This window comes from Pleurodeles waltl, chromosome 2_2 (genome assembly GCF_031143425.1).
Source record: "Pleurodeles waltl isolate 20211129_DDA chromosome 2_2, aPleWal1.hap1.20221129, whole genome shotgun sequence".
Classification (NCBI taxonomy): domain Eukaryota; kingdom Metazoa; phylum Chordata; class Amphibia; order Caudata; family Salamandridae; genus Pleurodeles; species Pleurodeles waltl.
Window position 1 is genome coordinate 1,122,913,009 of NC_090439.1, and position 20,266 is coordinate 1,122,933,274.

A 20,266-nucleotide genomic window follows, 5' to 3' on the forward strand; every position below is an offset into this window, starting at 1 on the left:
TAGCTATCGCTTACCTAATATTGCCTCTGCTTCAATATAAGTCAAGAGGGAAAATATATTCTCCGATTTGTTTTCAAAATCTCCCACTTTCTAGTTTTAAAAAGTTGGCTAGCATTGGTCATTGCAGTCATGGCTTTTTAATTGGTTAAAAAAAGGACCACAAATCCCAGCATGGAACAGAAAAACCTAGAGTAGGTGATTTTTTCACACTTGCTAGACTTTTTCACGATTGAAACTGGGTATTCGGAGAGCTCGAAATCTGTCTGTTTGCATTTTGTGAAATATTCTCACTTAAATCTGATGATGATTGCTTTTGTCAACCCAGGCTTCTGCAAATCTGTTTTTTTCTGTTATATGTCGTTTCCATCCATGTTCATTTGGATACCTGTTGCCACCACTTTTGCAAACTGCCATGCAACACCAAAAATATAACACTAGTTTTAAAATATAAAATATAGTATTTGAACAATCATCATGCTTTCTAATTAAAGAATGATTGAAACATTATAAATTGTATAAATTATAAATCATTATGCTTTCTAATTAAAGAATGATAGAAAAATTATAAATTATAAATTGTACACTTTTAAAATTGGCCCATCTTTCCTTAACTACTTTAAAAATATTAAGCAATAGCAACTCTGTCGAATATACTAAATTTACTGCCGTTTGTTTTTTGGGTGCAGAGTGTGTTTATTGTTTGTGGCTGTCGCAACAAGAACAATCTGCACCAGCCCTCGATTGCTGCCAAATACCACACCGACACTCCCTTCAGTTCCGCCCACCAGAGTCCTTCTTTAGTGTCGGCCATGGCAAGCGCCCCATTTCCAGTACAATACGTAACCACGTTGAAGTGGTGGCGAGACCTGTTTTTTATGACCAGAAACACTGTACTAATATAGATTTCAAACGTGAAGTCGTAGAACTGTTTTCAAAAACTCCCACTTTTGACATTATCTGACATTGGAGGCTAGTTGTAAATATCTGATTATAATTGTTTTGTATTTGAACCCCCAGACGAGTTATATTCAGATTATCATCATTGTTTAAGTTGAAGGCGCGCTTTGATGATTATATTGTGGAATATATGTGACTTGGGGGCAGGACATACGGGGCGGAGTGAGGAGCGCACCATTCCAAGATGGCCGCTCCGAGACACCTCCCAAGATGGCGGCGGGGGCGTGGCAGGCCGCACCTGCCAGCAGCACCTCCTGACTTCCCCGAGTGGTCTGTGTGGCTCTGAGTGAGAGGGGCTGCTCCGTCTGTTCGCGGTTACAAGTTATTCAGGACTTTCACTAGAACCGTCAATGGCGACAAAGAGGGCCCTGCTCATCCTGGCCAAGGGGGCCGAGGAGATGGAGACCGTTATCCCGGCCGACATCATGCGGAGGGCCGGGGTAAGTGGGGAAGGGTAAAGGAGAGGCCCTGCGGACAGGATGGGCCGCGGGGGGCGCAGGATGACGCCCCCCTGCACGTTATTAAGAGGGGCACCGAGTCTCCTACAGCTCACGTGCTCCTTTGATGCCCTGAAGCGGGCCCCTGCAGGGTTGGGCCCCCTTGGCCACAGGGGCCAGTGTTACACCCCGGATGCGGGGTTATTATTTTATGTGATGGAAAAGCTGCAACGGTTTGGAATTAAATACAGAATGGGTGGGCAACTGAGGAAAGGGGAGTATGTAGTGACGAAGAATAGAGAGCATATGGATAGGACTGGGCAGAGAAATGAAAGGAGGAGGGAGCAGAGTTTGGGATTTGTTGAGGAAAAAAATACCTGTTCCTGTACTGTCCCTGACAACCTTGAGTTGCTTCTGTTTAAAAGTAAAGAATTAGGGTCTCCTGCACCTGTCAACATTAGTTTACCTGGTATTTCATTTAAGGTGTGTGCATAATATTCTACGTGCGGTTACCTCCGTGTTATACTTACAAAATGTATTTTCTTTTCAGCTATAGCTGTAGATAGCTTAGCCACAGTTGGTGACTCCTCTTGCATGTGTGCACATAGTTCTCATACATTTTATGCACGGCCGCTGGCATATAGACGTGAGGGGAGAATGGGTGCTAAAGGAGAGGGTTGACGCTTGCTGCCCGAAAAGGAAGGATTGGATGGGGAAAGGGTGATGAGAAAGGCGTGGAGGAGGGTGAAGATAAAAATGGAGAGAAAGTCTGGTGACAGCATGAGCGAGAAGGGTCAAGTGGGCAACGGGGTAACTGGAGAATGAGGCTAGAGTTCTCGTGGTGAAGTTTTTAGGGATTTAAACTTTGCATTTTAGTTCTAGCCCCGTGGCACAGGGGAGTGAAACGTTTTGCATTGCTGTTCTGATGATGGGTTAAATATGTGAAGCATACTCGGTGCCACTGGAATTTGACAGCAGCAGAGTACCAAACTACACGGCGTGGTTGACTAAATAATAAGTATCAAATTACTTGGCATATTTTGCTGCAGAATTATTTTATTATTTTTCATGTTCTCACACATTACTACAGCTTATCAAAAGTTTCTCCTCATTAGTGCTAGTTTAATATAGCACCAGGTGAGAAGTTACTATTTGGAAAGTGTTTGATGCTGCTTGGCACCACACGTGAAACCGTTTTCAAGTAACTATTAAACAGTCGCAGCCAGGAACAAAACCTCTTTTTTTGTATTGTTGTAACCATCTGCTGCATAATTTGCAGATTTCACGTGTTAGTGCCGTAAATCCCGGGTTATGCAGGAAGCACCCCAGCTGCAGAATCCCGTAATCCTATTGGCCAATTGTAGTGTGCCTACACAGATAGCAAATAACATTAAAGTGTCCATGCATGTCTCAGTGTTTGCTGGTACGAGCATGGCCCTCAGACCCCTATGCCCTCCATGTTAATGCCCACCTGTGTACTAAGCAGTGGTTTTGTAAGTAAAGAAACACAACTTTCGGTTGTAGGAAAGTGTGCAACGGAGGAAGCCAGCACTGTTTTATTGGGTGATGGAAAATAACATTCAGTTTTGCTGAAGACATCGAAAGAAACATTCAGAAATATAATCCTCGCGCTCCCCTCACCCCCCGTTGCTCTTCTAACACAAAGTAGAGGCACTGTTTTTTCGATATTATAATTACTTAATTTACATGTGGTTCATATCTCACTTCTGTGTTAAAGCACTTCAAACAAAAGGTGTTTGCTACCATCCATTTCAGTGGTTCTAAATGTACTGCCCTTGAAGGATGGAAGGTCAGTTTGCCCTACGGGAATTCCAGTCCGTGCATAAAACTACGGGTGTAAGTCGTGCCTCTTTTACTCCTGTCATGATGCAAGCTAACGATGAACATATGACATTAATAAACCGCTTTATTCATACAGTTTATTCAGTTATCAAATATAGTGTGCAGTGCTATTCAGTAGTCAAAGACTGCACTATTCTTTTTGTGTGCCAGATGGAAACGTGCACTGTTTCCTTCAGTAATAAGATGGAATGCAGCCTTTACTTTGTAATAAGGCCATGCCCCACTCCACATGACAACAGCTCTCCTTAAGGCATATCTCGGAGCACACACTTAACACAGCCTGAATATACAGTGGACTGGTTATTAAGATGTCTACTAGCACTGGCTTCCATCAGCTACTGTAGTGTTGGCGATGTAATAATAGCAGTGACATCAGTGAATGGAGACGGCATTGGAATGTGGAGGAATGACGGTGTGAAGAGAAGTTGTTCAATGGCAAATCCCACATCTCTTTGTAATACTCTTTGGCTTCTCTGAGACAAACTGCACTCAGTTATCACTCAGCAGTGTCATGGGAATCCTTTCATTTGAGCAAATCTCATCAATGACCCGAGCATGGTGTCCGTATGTGTTCTGTCAACAATTCTGATGCAAGGCCATCAACACAACAATATATTTTTGAGAACTTTCTATTGGATCCATAATGTCAACCACCACTTTTTTCCCAAGGAACTTTAGAGCACTCAAAAGTATTACTAATAGGTTTCGAGCTTTTCAAAGATTTGTTTGCAAAGATACTCATGGCATTCCTTAACCATTCTTTCTACATCTTGTCAATACCAGGTCAGCAATATAAACTTTTCATTGCAGATTTAGTTTTTATTATGCCTAAATGTCCTTCATGGCACTGAGATATTTTTCCTCAAAGTTGCAGGGGGAACAATCCCCCTTTCCCCCTTAGAAATCCATCCACCATATCCAGTTTACCACGTACCTCCCAGAATGCTCTAAGCCCCACCAAGTCGATCTTTCTTAGGCCATCATTTTTTCTCAAAATCCATGATGTTTGTCACTCTGCTTTTTATTCCTCTTTATAAAGTGAGAGTTCTCCTGCTTCAACTACTCACACACTTGTTTTCAGTTAACAACAAATCTTCTTGATTCTCCAATACTGTTGAACTTTGTAAAAGTAAAGCCCGAAACTCGTACTCATTGAGCCCCACAGTGAACAGCCATGTATAGACAAGGCTGCTTATTAGTTCTGACCATCCAACTAACTCCTCCAGTACTATAGAAGTGCTAATACGAGTAACCACAGCTAACCCTTTCTATTATAGCATTATAAAGGAATGTGCATTATTGTGTTCAGTTCAGTAAAGGCACAGGGAATATTCTATTCAAGTGCTGGTAAAATGCACTGCTGTGTTCCATAATGGAAAGGGTATGCATTGTTTCATTCAGAATGAAAGGAATATGCACATTTGTTATCAAGGGAAAGGAGTGTGCAGTTTTCTTCTGGAACTGTCACTTAAGCAATTGAAAGGACTGTGCACGGTTTCGTATAATGCTCTGTTGCACAGTGGCGCAGGATCTGCACTGTTCTGCTCCTGAAATTGAATCAGTTCTGCTGATTCGGTCATGAGAGGGAATGTGAACTGTTTTTGTCCAGTAACAGAATGAAATGAGCATTGTTTTTATTGAGTAATGGATTGTGCAATGTTGTGTTCCAGAAATGGAAAGGGCGTTTCCTGTTTATTCAGTAATGGAAATTTGAAGTGTCCTGGGGTTATCCCGTTAATGTCCCCTAGTAAAATCCTAGGTTAGCTCCTCTTCAGTGTTTGGCTGAGGTCACGAGGAGGGTTAACCTCATGTGATTGGCTCCAATGAGGGCACAGTGGGTGTTTTTAAGGTCTCCTTATGCAGCAGTGTATGAAGTGGTGTGCGTCTAAGGAGAAGACGCAAGACCCCAATGCATTTGTGGGGGTTGCAGGAACCCCCTTGTAGGTCCCAGAGCTTGCATGACAAGAGACTCACTGGCTGCTTGAAGATGCTGTCTGCAGCATTAGAGGTAATGCAGTTCCCTTTCACCCTCAATGCTCTGAATGAATTGATACTGGTGTACTACATCTCAGCTTCTCGATGCATCAGGTAAACTTTTTTGGCAATGGAGCCATAGGCTCACTAGCTAACAAGCCCAAGTACCTCTGCAAATGTGTTGATGCCAGAATGTTTATGAAGTTGTAAATTCTTACATGCACACAAGCATGATGTGCATATACGTTTGTTTTGCAATTTCAAAGTGTATACTCTTTTGACGAAGACCTTTGGGAACCCGTGTGATGACTACTACCACATTAATGTCCTAATTGTGTCCTCATCAGGATACACCTGGGGTGAAAATATTTAACATGAATCACAATAAAAATGTATTTAAAGTAAAGCTTTCCTGAATAATGGAACTGTAAGAAAATCCCACAAAACGAATGAAACTCAATTTAAGATGGCAATTGGACATAAACAAGTTGAGAAGACTATGGGGAAAAAAAAATATTTACACATGTTTTAGCAGGTTCAGAACAATCCTGGGACCTTTTCATACCTTCTGGAACACTGCTGTCCTGAGTGTCTAGAACCTTTCCCTCGCTTTTTTGGTTTCTTGCCCTCTTCTATTTTAGTGCAGGATTCATTACCGTCTACGTACAATTGCTATTTAAAGAACCCCCTTAAAGGGCGCCAATATGAAGGCACGGAGCAGAGACTCAGATGTTGACTTTTGGCATGCAGTGTAAATAAATGCAGAGTTGCATGGTTGTGGCGACCAGTAGTTAGGGGTTTTACTGGTCTCCAGCTGCGTCATTTGGTGCCGGTCACCACTGGTGTCCTGGGGCTGCAGTACTATTGGACCCTAAACTGTATCACCAAGTACTGCTCTCCAGCACTTGTCTCTCTTGAGTAGTGAGACAGCACAGACCAAGGCTTACTCAAGGGGCTGAGGTGCGTGAGACTTTCAGACTTCATTATACGCCATATTACCAGCTAATAAGATGAGTGTCTAGTCCGCGTGTTACTTACTTTCTAAAAGAAGTTATTTAATACATCCCAAAAATAATACACACTAGACTAAGATAGACAGTGAAAACCAGAAGTGTCTACAACTCTCTGGGGAAAAGGTCTGATCTTAGCAGTATTATAGCACATAAACACTGATCACTATACAACTGTTAACGTTTGAATGTATGGACTGTTTTGTACAGTTACCTACTTCAACGATAGAGCAACAGTACAAGTGCTTGAATTGTGGTGTTTTGGCTTCAGCAGTTGATATGGAGTCAAAAGCCCCTATTCTGCCCAATGTCCCACTACCCAAAGGAACGCGCATGCCCATGCTGCCTTAGAAATAACTCTTTGGTCCTGAGGAGACCCTTTTACTCACAAGGGGTCGAAACGTCGACTTACATCTTTCTTGGTGCCTAGATTATTTGTAAATCCACATTGTGCTATATTGTACGCGCATATACGTCAAAACTTTATGAACCAAAGACATTTCTTGATGTCTTTTTATATATATGTACGCACTCAATTAAACACTGCTTCCTCTGCACTTTGTAAATATTATTTGTTCTGTCATATGCATCGGAGGAGAATGTACAGCTGTAACAGAAACTTCAGGAAAAGTGTTTTTATGAATGTAACCTAAGTGGGAATTAACTACTAGGCTGCTCGAATAATAACTTGATTGTTGGTCTCCCCAGACTAGTGTGAGAGGGTGGCCTGCTCGATAGAAAAGGACCCACGGTGGACTCTACACATAGCTAATACTGACCCCGGTCCTCGTGTCCTTGTGCAACAATCCAGATAAAGTGACTTAGGGCCAGATGTAGCAACGAATTTGCGACTCACAAACGGCGAAAAATCGGAGATTGCGAGTCGCAAATGCGTCTATGCTATGTAGAAATGCATTTTGCGAGTCGGAACCGACTCGCAAAATGCATTTCCGAGTCACAAATAGGAAGGGGTGTTCCCTTCCTACTTGCGAGTCGCAGTGGTATGCAATTCCAGTTACCATCTCGCAGTTACTCGCAGTTACCATCCACTTGAAGTGGATGGTAACACACTCGCAAACGGGAAGGGGTCCCCATGGGACCCCTTCCCCTTTGTGACTGGACCCAAAAATAATTTTTCAGAGCAGGCAGTGGTCCAATGGACCACTACCTGCCCTGAAAAATACCGAAACAAAAGGTTTCGGTTTATTTTTCAAAGTGCAGCTCGTTTTCCTTTAAGGAAAACGGGTTGCACTGTGCTTTTAAATAAAGCAGTTTTTTTTTTCAGTCACGGACATGGAGGTCTGCTGTTCCCAGCAGGCCTCCATCCCCGTGAGTGCCCTGAGTCGCTGTGGGGTCGCAAATTGCGGCCCACCTCATTAATATTAATGAGGTGGGTCTTTGCGACCCCATAGCGACTCGCAAAGGTGTCTGAGACACCTTTCTGCATCCCAAATTGCGACTTGCAATTTGCGAGTCGCAGGGACTCGCAAATTGCAAGTCGCAATTTGGGAGTTTCCTACATCTGGCCCTTAGCCATCACTCACACATTTTTGCATGAGCAAATACACACGTTTATTTTCTCATGAACATGAAATTAAAAATAGTTGCTAAGAGAATGGTTTCTGGACTCACTTCTATAACCTGAGTCTAAAATCTGCACCAGTGCAAGGACATTCCTACAGATGCCGTTTCTTGGCTGCTCTTATTGAATCGTGTCCCTAATTAATTTTCAAGCTGCTTTTGATTTTCCCTATAATGATTTTACACTAATGGTCCATGATGTTTTTTAGTAATAGAATTAATAAAACTTGTTTTACTAAATGATTCCTCAGAGAAGTTCTAGTTAAAATTGCACAACAATTTAGCAAAATGTTTGTTTACAAGTTGAAGTTGGTTCTGCGTATTTTAATTTTGAAAGTAAAATAGTCACCAGTGCTCCTTCTATGCTCATCCTGAATTACATGCAACATAGAAACAAGGAACAGTTAGAAAGCTGCTGTCTCAATGAAGCATATGGACTGACTGGCTGTTATTGAAATTCCCAATTCCATGTACCATATGAAAACCCAAGGTGAATTACCCGAAGAGTCCAATCCACAAGTTCAGACTCTTAACTCCACAGCCACATCACCCTCTGTCAGTAACGCCACACACCATGCTTTTGGGGTGCTTTCATGGAACCGTTCCAGAATTTGCTCAAAACTGTTAAATTCAGATCGGTTGCCTTTTGTGAATTACTGTGGTATAATTTGTTTTGCCTAAATAGATATTATTCAGTTTGCATCCCAGGAATTTCTGCATCCGTAGGTAGAGCAAAAGGAGGTTTGGCTACTTTGATTTCAGTCAAGTTGGCCAAAATTGTTGTTAAGGAAGTCCATTCTTCCCTTTTATCACACAATCTGTACTTTTTTTGGCAACCTTGTTATGAGGAATTTGTGCTCTCTTTCTTGTCATTTTGGAAAACCTCACCTTGGAATGCGTCACCTTCTTGACCCAGCTTCAAACAACTTAAACCAAGTACAATGGGACAGAGGCCTAAAAAGTTGAAAGCATCTGTGGCAGAGATCTGGATCTGGCTATCCTGTGGGTTTCTTTGGCTTATTTTTGATAGCCAGTATTGTAACAATACTTCTGTGTAGCTGTCAACCTCTTAAATAATAAAATAGCCCCTCTGCTTCCGTTCAAAGGTGGATTGGGATTCTAGGACGTAGATGCTGGAGCCTTTACACTTCCATCAAAATACTCCGGTATCTTGCTTGTTGCGGAGAAGGCATTTTGAGTCAATGCCTTATCATTAGAGGGCCTGTGAGCCCTTTGTGATTCAACACCGTTATCTAGAGTGCTCTTTCTTCTACACGACTCCAGCATCCTATCATACTTTTTGGGATGTTATATTTGAGGTACTTCCGTGGTTTGGCCATGGGTTTCTCACCCAACCTTAGCCTGGTAGGTCCTCGCGTATAACATATATGTGCCCCGCTTCAGTGGCGTTGGGGGTTTACTTCAGTGTAGTGATGTTCATGCTTCCCCCACACTCAGTCGAATCAGTTGTCCTAGAGTAGGCGGCATTACCTTTGCAGTCTCTGCTTCTGATGGCATTTATTTCTTGAACCATAGATCAAGGTGACCATTGCTGGCTTGGTGGGAAAGGATCCTGTGCAGTGCAGCCGTGATGTTGTTATATGTCCAGACACAAGTCTGGAAGAAGCCCGGAAGGAGGTAAGTTGAGGCATAGTGTTGGGGGCGGAAGACCAGCAGGACCACTGTTTCCGAGATAGCCCTGTGGACGTTTTTCCTTGATTTGTGATTGTAATGCTTTATAGATCATGTGTTCTAGAAGGGATGCCTTTTGTATTGAGCCCTCAAAAGCACAGCCTCCATGTTGCCTAGGCGCAAGACGGTGAAAGTTATTTTGTTATCCTTTCATTTTCTTTATTTGTAAGTAACTAGGGAATGTTTGCTTTTGTTTTCAGGAGTGAACTAGAAAATGCTCAGTCCTTTTGTCTGACAGGTCTGTTTAGTTACATTGTTGCGGCAAATGAAGTCATTGAGACCGATTACAAGGTCCAGCTGGGTTCTGTTCATCTTGCACCAGAATCTTTGAGCCCTTATCCACTATATGGGAAGGTGTGAGGTGCAGTGTAGGTTTCCTTTAAAGACTACGTTGAATCCTCCCGCCAGTTTACGTGCTCCAGACTTGTAATTGATTGGAAATATACACTTTAATTCGGTATTGTTTTGACCCTTGCATCAATGTGCAGTAAGATGAGATAATCTATGAGCAATGCTGACCAGAAGCCAAACCTGCCTGTTTTGTGGGTAGGTGGAAAGCGATTAATTCACCGGCTGTTGCCACACGTACACCACTAACCTTCCAATCGTGTTGGAGTGCCTGTGACTGATTCGAAACTGAGGGTTCGATGGCATCTGTCGCTGTAGATACGCATGTTTTGCATAGCTCGCCATCTGGTGTTGGGTCGGAGTGTTACAAGTTGTTTTTCTTCGAAGAAGTCTTTCGAGTCACGGGACCGAGTGACTCCTCCTTTTGTCTCCATTGCGTATGGGCGTCGACTCCATCTTCGATTGTTTTTTTTTCCGCCATCGGGTTCGGACGTGTTCCTGTCGCTCCGAGTTTCGGAACGGAAAAACAGCAAAATTTCGGAAGATTTTCGTCGGTATTGTTGCGTTCGGGATCGGCGTAGTTAGAATCAACACCGCATCGAAGATCGAAGAGCTCCGGAGCCCTTCGGGGTAGTTTTCGATCCCCCGTCGGGGCCTGCTCGGCCCGACCGCGTGTAGAAGAACGCCGATGGAACGGACCCCGTTCTGTTTCTGTCCCAAATGCCACAAAAAATACCCCTATTCAGACCAACACTTGGTCTGTAACCTGTGCCTGTCACCTGAGCACAGTGAAGACACTTGCGAGGCCTGTCGTGCGTTCCGGTCCCGAAAAACACTCCGAGACCGTCGAGCCAGAAGACTTCAAATGGCGTCCACGCCGACAGCGCACCGAGAGTTCGAGGTACAGGAAGAGGAAGAAACCTTTTCGATATACGAATCGGACTCCGAGGAATTCGACGATCCACGAACCGTGAGTAAGACGTCGAAAACCACTCATAAGAAGATTGTCAAGGCCCAGGGGACGCCACTGCCACCAGGCCATGGCTCCACCCATAAATTCGGTGACCGACCGTCGGCACCGAAAAAGGCCCAATCAGTGCCGAGACCGTCCGACTCCGGTCGAGACACCGGCACGCAGCCTTCTCGGGACCGAGAAAGTGCTGGAGACATACATCGACACCGAGATAGCGGTGTAGACACGGCTCGACGCAGAGACAGCGGCACCGATGAAGATCGACGCCGAAATGTTTCGACTCCGAAAAAGAAAAAAGTCACCTCAGAGCCGAAAAAAGATGCAGACAGGGTTTCGGTGCCAAAACAACCTGCAACCGACCCAGTTTCAGGCTCTTATACAGAAGAGCAATCAATGACCTCCCAAATGCGAAAGCATAGGTTTGAGGAAGACCTGCAATCCACCGATGTAGACCATACGCAGAAACGTATTTTTATACAGCAGGGGACAGGAAAGATAAGCACCCTTCCCCCTATTAGGAAAAAGAAAAGACTGGAATTTCAAACTGACCAAACACCACAAACAAAAATGGTGAAAAGGGTTACTCCGCCACCCTCTCCTCCACCTATAATTCACGTCTCACCAGCACAAACTCCATCACATTCCCCAGCTCGCACCTCCATGAGCCAAGGTGACCAGGATCAGGACGCATGGGACTTATACGACGCCCCTGTGTCAGATAACAGTCCGGAGGCATACCCTACAAAGCCATCACCACCAGAAGACAGTACTGCATATTCTCAGGTGGTGGCTAGAGCAGCACAATTCCACAATGTAAGCCTCCACTCAGAACAAGTCGAGGATGACTTTCTATTCAACACCCTCTCCGCCACCCACAGCTCCTACCAAAGCCTGCCTATGCTCCCTGGTATGCTTCGGCACGCAAAAGACATCTTTAAGGAGCCGGTCAAAAGTAGGGCAATCACACCAAGGGTGGAAAAAAAGTATAAAGCGCCTCCTACAGACCCTATTTTCATAACTTCACAGCTGCCACCAGATTCTGTCGTTGTAGGAGCAGCTAGGAAGAGGGCCAACTCCCACACATCTGGGGATGCACCACCCCCAGATAATGAAAGCCGCAAGTTCGATGCAGCTGGAAAGAGAGTCGCAGCACAAGCTGCAAACCAGTGGCGCATCGCTAACTCACAGGCACTTCTTGCGCGCTATGACAGAGCCCATTGGGATGAGATGCAACATCTCATTGAACATCTACCCAAAGACCTGCAAAAGAGGGCAAAGCAAGTGGTTGAGGAAGGACAGAACATTTCAAACAACCAGATACGCTCCTCCATGGACGCAGCAGACACAGCTGCAAGAACAATAAATACATCTGTGACCATCAGAAGGCATGCATGGCTACGAACGTCTGGGTTTAAACCAGAGATTCAGCAGGCAGTTCTCAATATGCCATTCAACAAAAAAGAACTGTTCGGTCCAGAAGTGGACACGGCGATTGAGAAACTTAAAAAGGACACGGACACTGCTAAAGCCATGGGCGCACTCTACTCCCCGCAGAGCAGAGGAAATTACAGCACCTTCCGCAAAACACACTTTAGAGGGGGGTTTCGGGGTCAGGCCACACAAGCCAGCACCTCACAGGCAACGCCATCCAGTTACCAGGGACAGTACAGGGGAGGCTTTCGGGGCCAATATAGAGGAGGGCAATTCCCTAGGAATAGGGGAAAATTTCAAAGCCCCAAAACCCCTACAACTAAGCAGTGACTCACATGTCACTCACCCCCTCCACACAACACCAGTGGGGGGAAGAATAGGTCATTATTACAAAGCATGGGAGGAAATCACTACAGACACTTGGGTTCTAGCAATTATCCAAAATGGTTATTGCATAGAATTTCTACAATTCCCTCCAAACATACCACCAAGAGCACAAAATTTATCAAAACATCATTCCGAGCTCCTGGAGATAGAAGTTCAAGCACTATTGCAAAAGAACGCAATCGAGTTAGTACCAAACACACAAATAAACACAGGAGTTTATTCACTGTACTTCTTAATACCAAAGAAGGACAAAACGCTAAGACCAATCCTAGACCTAAGAATACTAAACACATACATCAAATCAGACCACTTTCACATGGTCACACTACAAGAAGTGTTACCATTGCTGAAACTACACGACTACATGACAACATTAGACGTCAAAGACACGTATTTCCACATACCAATACATCCATCGCACAGGAAATACCTAAGGTTTGTATTCAAAGGAATACACTACCAATTCAAGGTACTGCCTTTCGGTTTAACAACCGCACCAAGAGTCTTTACCAAATGTCTAGCAGTAGTCGCTGCACACATCAGAAGGCAGCAAATACATGTATTCCCGTATCTAGACGACTGGCTAATGAAGACCCATTCGTTAATAACGTGCTCGCACCACACAAATCAAATCATACAAACCAGGGTTCACAGTCAACTTCGCAAAATCCAACATTCTGCCGCGCAAGGTACAACAATACCTAGGAGCCATAATAAACACAACAATAGGAGTAGCCACTCCAAGTCCACAAAGAATTCAAAATTTCAACATCATCATACAACGCATGTATCCAACACAAAAAATACAAGCAAAGATGATATTACAACTCCTAGGCATGATGTCTTCATGCATAGCCATTGTCCCAAACGCAAGACTGCACATGAGGCCCTTACAACAGTGCCTAGCATCACAGTGGTCACAAGCACAGGGTCACCTTACAGATCTGGTGTTAATAGACCGCCAAACTTACCTCTCGCTTCTATGGTGGAACAATATAAATTTAAACAAAGGACGGCCTTTCCAAGACCCAGTGCCACAATACGTAATAACAACAGATGCTTCCATGACAGGGTGGGGAGCACACCTCGATCAACACAGCATACAAGGACAATGGAACGTACATCAAACAAAACTGCATATAAATCACCTAGAACTGCTAGCAGTTTTTCAAGCACTAAAGGCTTTTCAACCAATAATAGTTCACAAATACATTCTCGTCAAAACAGACAACATGACAACAATGTATTATCTAAACAAACAAGGGGGGACGCACTCAACGCAATTGAGCCTGCTGGCACAAAAGATATGGCGTTGGGCAATTCACAACCAAATTCGCCTAATAGCACAATTTATCCCAGGAATTCAGAATCAACTCGCAGACAATCTCTCTCGAGATCACCAACAGGTCCACGAATGGGAAATTCACCCCCAAATTCTGAACACTTACTTCACGCTCTGGGGAACACCTCAAATAGACTTGTTTGCGACAAAAGAGAACGCAAAATGCCAAAACTTCGCATCCAGATACCCACACAGGCAGTCCCACGGCAATGCCCTATGGATCAACTGGTCAGGGATATTTGCCTACGCTTTTCCTCCTCTCCCTCTCCTTCCTTATCTGGTAAACAAACTCAGTCAAAACAAACTCAAACTCATATTAATAGCACCAACTTGGGCAAGGCAACCCTGGTACACAACGCTGCTAGACCTATCAGTAGTACCCCACATCAAACTGCCCAACAGGCCGGATCTGTTAACACAACACAACCAAACGATCAGACACCCAGATCCAGCATCGCTGAATCTAGCAATCTGGCTCCTGAAATCCTAGAATTCGGACACTTCCATACATTCTTGGGTAAGTTGTAAGTCATAAAGCAAGCCAGAAGGCCATCCACCAGGCACTGCTATGCCAGTAAATGGAAGAGGTTTGTTTGCTACTGCCATATTAATCAAATCCAACCATTACACGCAACCCCAAAACATGTAGTGGGTTACTTGCTTCACTTACAAAAATCTAACCTAGCTTTCTCTTCCATTAAAATACACCTTGCAGCAATATCTGCATACCTGCAGCCTACCTATTCAACTTCCCTATATAGGATACCAGTCATTAAAGCATTCATGGAGGGCCTTAAAAGAATTATTCCACCAAGAACACCACCTGTTCTTTCATGGAACCTAAATGTTGTCTTAACTAGACTTATGGGTCCACCTTTTGAACCCATGCACTCCTGCGAAATACAGTTCCTAACATGGAAGGTTGCATTTCTCATCGCCATTACCTCTCTAAGAAGAGTAAGCGAGATTCGGGCGTTTACAATACAAGAACCTTTTATACAACTACACAAAAATAAGGTCGTCCTAAGGACTAATCCTAAATTTCTACCCAAAGTTATTTCACCGTTCCATCTAAATCAAACAGTGGAACTTCCAGCGTTTTTCCCACAGCCAGATTCCGTAGCTGAGAGGGCACTACATACTTTAGATGTCAAAAGAGCATTAATGTATTACATTGAAAGAACAAAGAGCATCAGGAAAACTAAACGTTAAATGCATCCAAATCTGCTACCTTAAAGCTAAACGACAACTGCCCATTACACCAAGGGCACACTCAACCAGAAAGAAAGGTGCTACCATGGCCTTTCTAGGAAACATCCCAATGCAAGAAATATGTAAGGCAGCCACATGGTCTACGCCTCACACATTCACCAAGCACTACTGTGTAGACGTGTTATCCGCACAACAAGCCACAGTAGGTCAAGCCGTATTAAGAACATTGTTTCAGACTACTCCCACTCCTACAGGCTGAGCCACCGCTTTGGGGAGATAACTGCTTACTAGTCTATGCAAAACATGCGTATCTACAGCGACAGATGCCATCGAACTGAAAATGTCACTTACCCAGTGTACATCTGTTGGTGGCATCAGTCGCTGTAGATTCTCATGTGCCCACCCGCCTCCCCGGGAGCCTGTAGCAGTTCGGAAGGTACCTTCAACTATTTGTATATATATATTATTTTAACCTTAAATAGGTACATACTGTCACTCCATTGCATGGCCACTATTACTACAATACAACTCCTACCTCACCCTCTGCGGGGAAAAACAATCAAAGATGGAGTCGACGCCCATGCGCAATGGAGACAAAAGGAGGAGTCACTCGGTCCCGTGACTCGAAAGACTTCTTCGAAGAAAAACAACTTGTAACACTCCGACCCAACACCAGATGGCGAGCTATGCAAAACATGCGAATCTACAGCGACTGATGCCACGAACAGATGTACACTGGGTAAGTGACATTTTCATTACCTTCCAAAATATTATGGGTTACTACCATTCCACTGTCTCTTGTATTATTGGGTAAATCAGTTGTAAGGGAGATTGTAACTTCCATGGTCCATTATATCAATGGTATCTAATGTTGCTCTCCTTATCTTTCTCTTGGAATAAACCATTTTTGGCACGTTTGAGAGTATACTGGTGCGGTTTGAAGCAACTGTGAGATTCTGTGTTTGGAGCCAACGTTGTGCAGTCTGTTCTCTCAGCTTCTTCCCGCAAACCATAGCGTGTGCTCTGAAGATGAAATCTGCAAAGTTTGCGAGGCTGCCAGGGAGCTAGAGTACTTTTGTTGTTTAACATCAGCTGTTTCTCTTTCAGGGGCCTTATGATGTTGTGGTTCTGCCAGGAGGTAATCTGGGCGCCCAGAATTTATCTGAGGTAAAAAAAACTATCTTTCTTCCTCTAACATATAGATTTATTTTAATATTTTTTTAATCCTCCTTTGGTGGGAATGTTTCCCTGTAGTTGTGTCCCAGGCCTCTAGACTAGATGCTAGTACTGCACCGCTGTGTGACCGTGGCACGCAACAGTGGCATAATACCACTACACGCAGACTGTACTGCTGCTTCACACCCAAGATTTATACTTCACATCTCCCTCTGTTGCCCTAGATATCCAGTATCCCGAATTTGTCATATTAGTAGCTCTGCATTTGTAGGGGAGGGGCAAGGTTCTTTTTTTTTGTTTTTGCTAAGACTTCTTTGCTGTGGCAAGTTGTTTGTTCGAGGTTCTCTCTTTACTAGTTGGTTGCTTCTGGTTTCTTCCATCCAGTCTCCTGCAGTCAAAGAGGTTCTGAAGAGCCAGGAGAGCAGTGGGGGGCTTATCGCTGCAATCTGTGCAGGTATGAATCTACTAACTAAAACCTATTGATTCTGACTTGATGATTGTTTTTACTTTTGTAGAATTTTCTCTGCATCATATTTACTTAACTATCACTTGGCATTCCTTTAACCCACAGCTCGTTAGGTAATATTTTATAATGTTTTCAACCTGTAAGTTTCTTCTGGTACAAACACTTGCATTGGGCACATATCGCTCCCCTCCTGAGCACCTAGATTGTTTTGCGGAAGTCCATTGAACATCATCCTTTATTTTGCCATTCACCTGCAGCAGATCCAGGCCTCTTGTGTAATAAGTGGAATAGATTAACAACGCTTAGCTGATCAGAGATGCAGGCAGGTGTTTTGTGTGGGAAATTTGTGCTCTTCTCCAGTGGGCAAAGAAGGTTGTTGAAAATCAAATCAAGTGGTATTTGTAGAGTGAGCGGTTACTCTACAGAGTGTCCCGGCGCTAAATGCTCATCGACCACTGCTCCAAAAAAGCAAATTAGAAGGCACGAATAAACAAACACATTTTTAGGCTCCTTTTAAAGGAAAATAACAGTACTCTGAATATCAGCTGGAAAGTCTGCGTGACACTGTTACCGGAGATGCCATTGGAGGTTCCCACCCTCAGAGGTGGACAATTTAAGCCTGATGTAGTATACGCAGTGGTGGCGTAAGGGCTTGGTGAACGCTTCTCTGTAGAGCTTCTCTTGGGTAGAAGTTCCACTATCAACGAAGCCTGCCAGGTGGAGCACAGGGTCGCCAGAGACTGATCTATGGACTCAACGATGAGGGGAGGGGCAGTTGAGCCGGGATGATGTATCTGCAAGACCAGCAAGAGGGGCAACCAAGGTCTAGTCTCCAGCACCAGCAGGGGGCGCGTGTTGAGAAGAGCCACCAGTGTACAAATCACCATAGGGATTCCTACAGGTGGTCCACATGTGTGCCTGATTTTGAGAGCTGTCTTTGGAAGCCGGCCCGCCTTTGACTTTAGACACTTAACTGCTAGGTCAGTGAATGATCGTGAACGGGTAGAGAGGAGTCGTGCCCTGTCCTCTGTTAATCAATTTCCCGATTAACAAAAATCAGTGAATGTTGCTCTGTGTTTTGCATGCAGATATGAACTTTTAAACATGCGTTTGATCGACTATGCCTGTCCGCAAATGTCTATGGCTGAAATTTGAAAACAGTACCAGGATTGAAAGATTCCTTAGATATCCGCACAGTGGTGGCCACACTAGACTGTTGACTAAGCAGTCTGCAGGTTCCAATATGAAGGGCGAGTTCTGTGCTTTTTTTTTTTTTTAACGCAAACCTGTGGTCCTTTGACCTTTCTTGCCGTTTGGTTGTCGAGCCAAAAGGTTAAACAGCTAGGATTACAGCTGCAGTTGTTACAGATGGATGCCAGTGAGGCATCTCATGTCTGTGAGCATGCCTTGGACAGCCAGCGTGCTGGAGAAAGGGAGGGAACTGGCCTGTCAAGTGGACATGTGTTTAAATAAACAGCACACTGTTTAAGGTTGGGGATCCTCAACCTACACCTGCAAGTGTCCCACTTTTCCTCTAGTAATCTGTTAATCAGTTTCACTAGTGCTGTTACCCTACTTTTTCCAACATTACTAGTTTGGTAACGTCTTCTAATTGATCCCGTTGCAGCAATTTGCCAAGGGCCGAAACAGCGAGTTTTGGTTCTCTAAACAAAGTGTCATTTTGTTGACTCCTAGCCAGGCAATACTTGAGTCGGGCAACTTTACGCCCCTCGTCTTACCTCCTCCCCTGATGGTGTTGCCTGACGTCACCTTCCTGCTCTACTGCTCCTAGCTCTCTGGGCTGTAGGTTTGCAGACTTTAACAACCCTGATTTGAGCAGTTGAAAAGCAATCCTACTGAGCGCTGTTATGTGGCAGCATTCTACTAAAGTAAAACATGTGCAAGTGAGTACATTAGAGCACCTAGGGGTTCGAGAAACAATATCAGACATCTGTGAGGCAGTGAGTGAACCCGGACTGTGAAAAGATTCACTGGAGTGCAAGTGAAAGACGAGTTAAAGACCGCTCCTTGATCTGGTTAGACAGGCCGAGATCTTTGGAGACCAGCAGACAGGTCTGACCTGCAGGATAGACCTCTGTCCACATTCTGTGCCAGCCTCCTTCTCCACCTGGTTACCTCCTCACACTCACAGCTGGCGTTTTTCGCACATGTTCTCAAACAGCCATACTTTGGATGGCCACAGAGAGCACTGTTTTAGTTTTCAGGGCCCGTCCTTATTTATCACTAATAATCCAGTTCTTTCATGCTCGTGTGGTTTGTCTGCACACTAACTTTGAGAACTTGGTTGTTGTCTGGTGGCGGACTCTGTTATTAGTGCACATGCTGGCTACTACTGCACAGAAATATAGATTGTCCCCCCTTGTTCATGACGTGGGTAGCCCCTAGAAATGTTAAGAATTGAACCACTGGGAGATGAAAGAATTTGCTTAGAAGCTGTATTGAAAATAGGTAGGTTTGACACTGACTTTGTGTTTCACCACTGTGCATATTAGTTGTTCAATGTTCACTAGTTGCCGATTAAATTTTGTATTCAGTTTAGCTGCCTATTGGCTTTATCGTGGGGTTAGACATTTCAGTTGAAACATTGCAGATGAGCTGTGTTTTTCCACATGGTAAACTAAGGTTGTGTTTTTCGAATTTGCTCTTACCAAACACGATAGCATGATAAGAAAGCACATATTTTGTTTGTTTTTCTTCAGTGCAGGTTACAGGTTGGCCTTGGAAGGGGATCCTTGAAGTTGGCCAATTTTCAACGTTTTTCTTCCAACTCTGACTTACAGTAGCCAGCATGTTTTGAATATTTCTATCTGAGAGGAGAGGGCCTTTCAGAAGGCATTTTCCATGATTGTTTAAGCTATAAAAAAGGTAGCCCTGGTCAGTAGCGAGGGGTATTTCCGAGACCTCGGTCAAGATTGGACGTCAAATGCCTGACACAGACACTTGTCCCATGAGGGTGGATATCTCTCTCGCAGTTGAACAGGGGTCATCAACTTGCTGGCATGAGAAAGATGAAGAGCTTGGCAGGCCCTACTGTGATGAATTTTGTACTTTAGCCTTTGTTTTGCAATTATGCTATAATATAATTACATATATTTGCTGTGTACATTGCAGTTGAGAATCACTTTGATATATTTTCCTTTCATTGCTGTGACTATTTTTAAACGTGTGCCTTCGACCTACTATTCTCCTTCCTTTTTTAGCAACCGCGTGGTGGAATAATAATAAATGTCTTCTTTAAACTAAGAAGTGCATTCCAGAGATTTTTGTCAGTTCGGTCATTAGTAAATGCAAAACAGAAGCACACAATGTGTTAGTGTAGGAACGCTGGGATTAGAACTTGTCTGCCAGGATCACTGCAGATACCTTGGCCATTGGATGCCATCAGGTGCATTTCTA

The 20,266-nt window shown here is 44.0% G+C and overlaps 1 protein-coding gene across 1 annotated transcript in view; it reads left to right on the top strand.

Moving 5' to 3' along the window:
* The first annotated feature begins 1,196 nt into the window (after window positions 1-1,196).
* Window positions 1,197-20,266, top strand: part of PARK7 (Parkinsonism associated deglycase) — a 39,363-nt gene continuing 20,293 nt past the window's right edge. Inside the window, exons 1-4 of the mRNA XM_069220965.1 lie at window positions 1,197-1,397; window positions 9,359-9,460; window positions 16,315-16,374; window positions 16,768-16,837. Coding sequence (XP_069077066.1) covers window positions 1,308-1,397; window positions 9,359-9,460; window positions 16,315-16,374; window positions 16,768-16,837 — 322 coding nt within the window. The 5' untranslated portion in view covers window positions 1,197-1,307. The remainder of the gene's footprint in view (window positions 1,398-9,358; window positions 9,461-16,314; window positions 16,375-16,767; window positions 16,838-20,266) is intronic.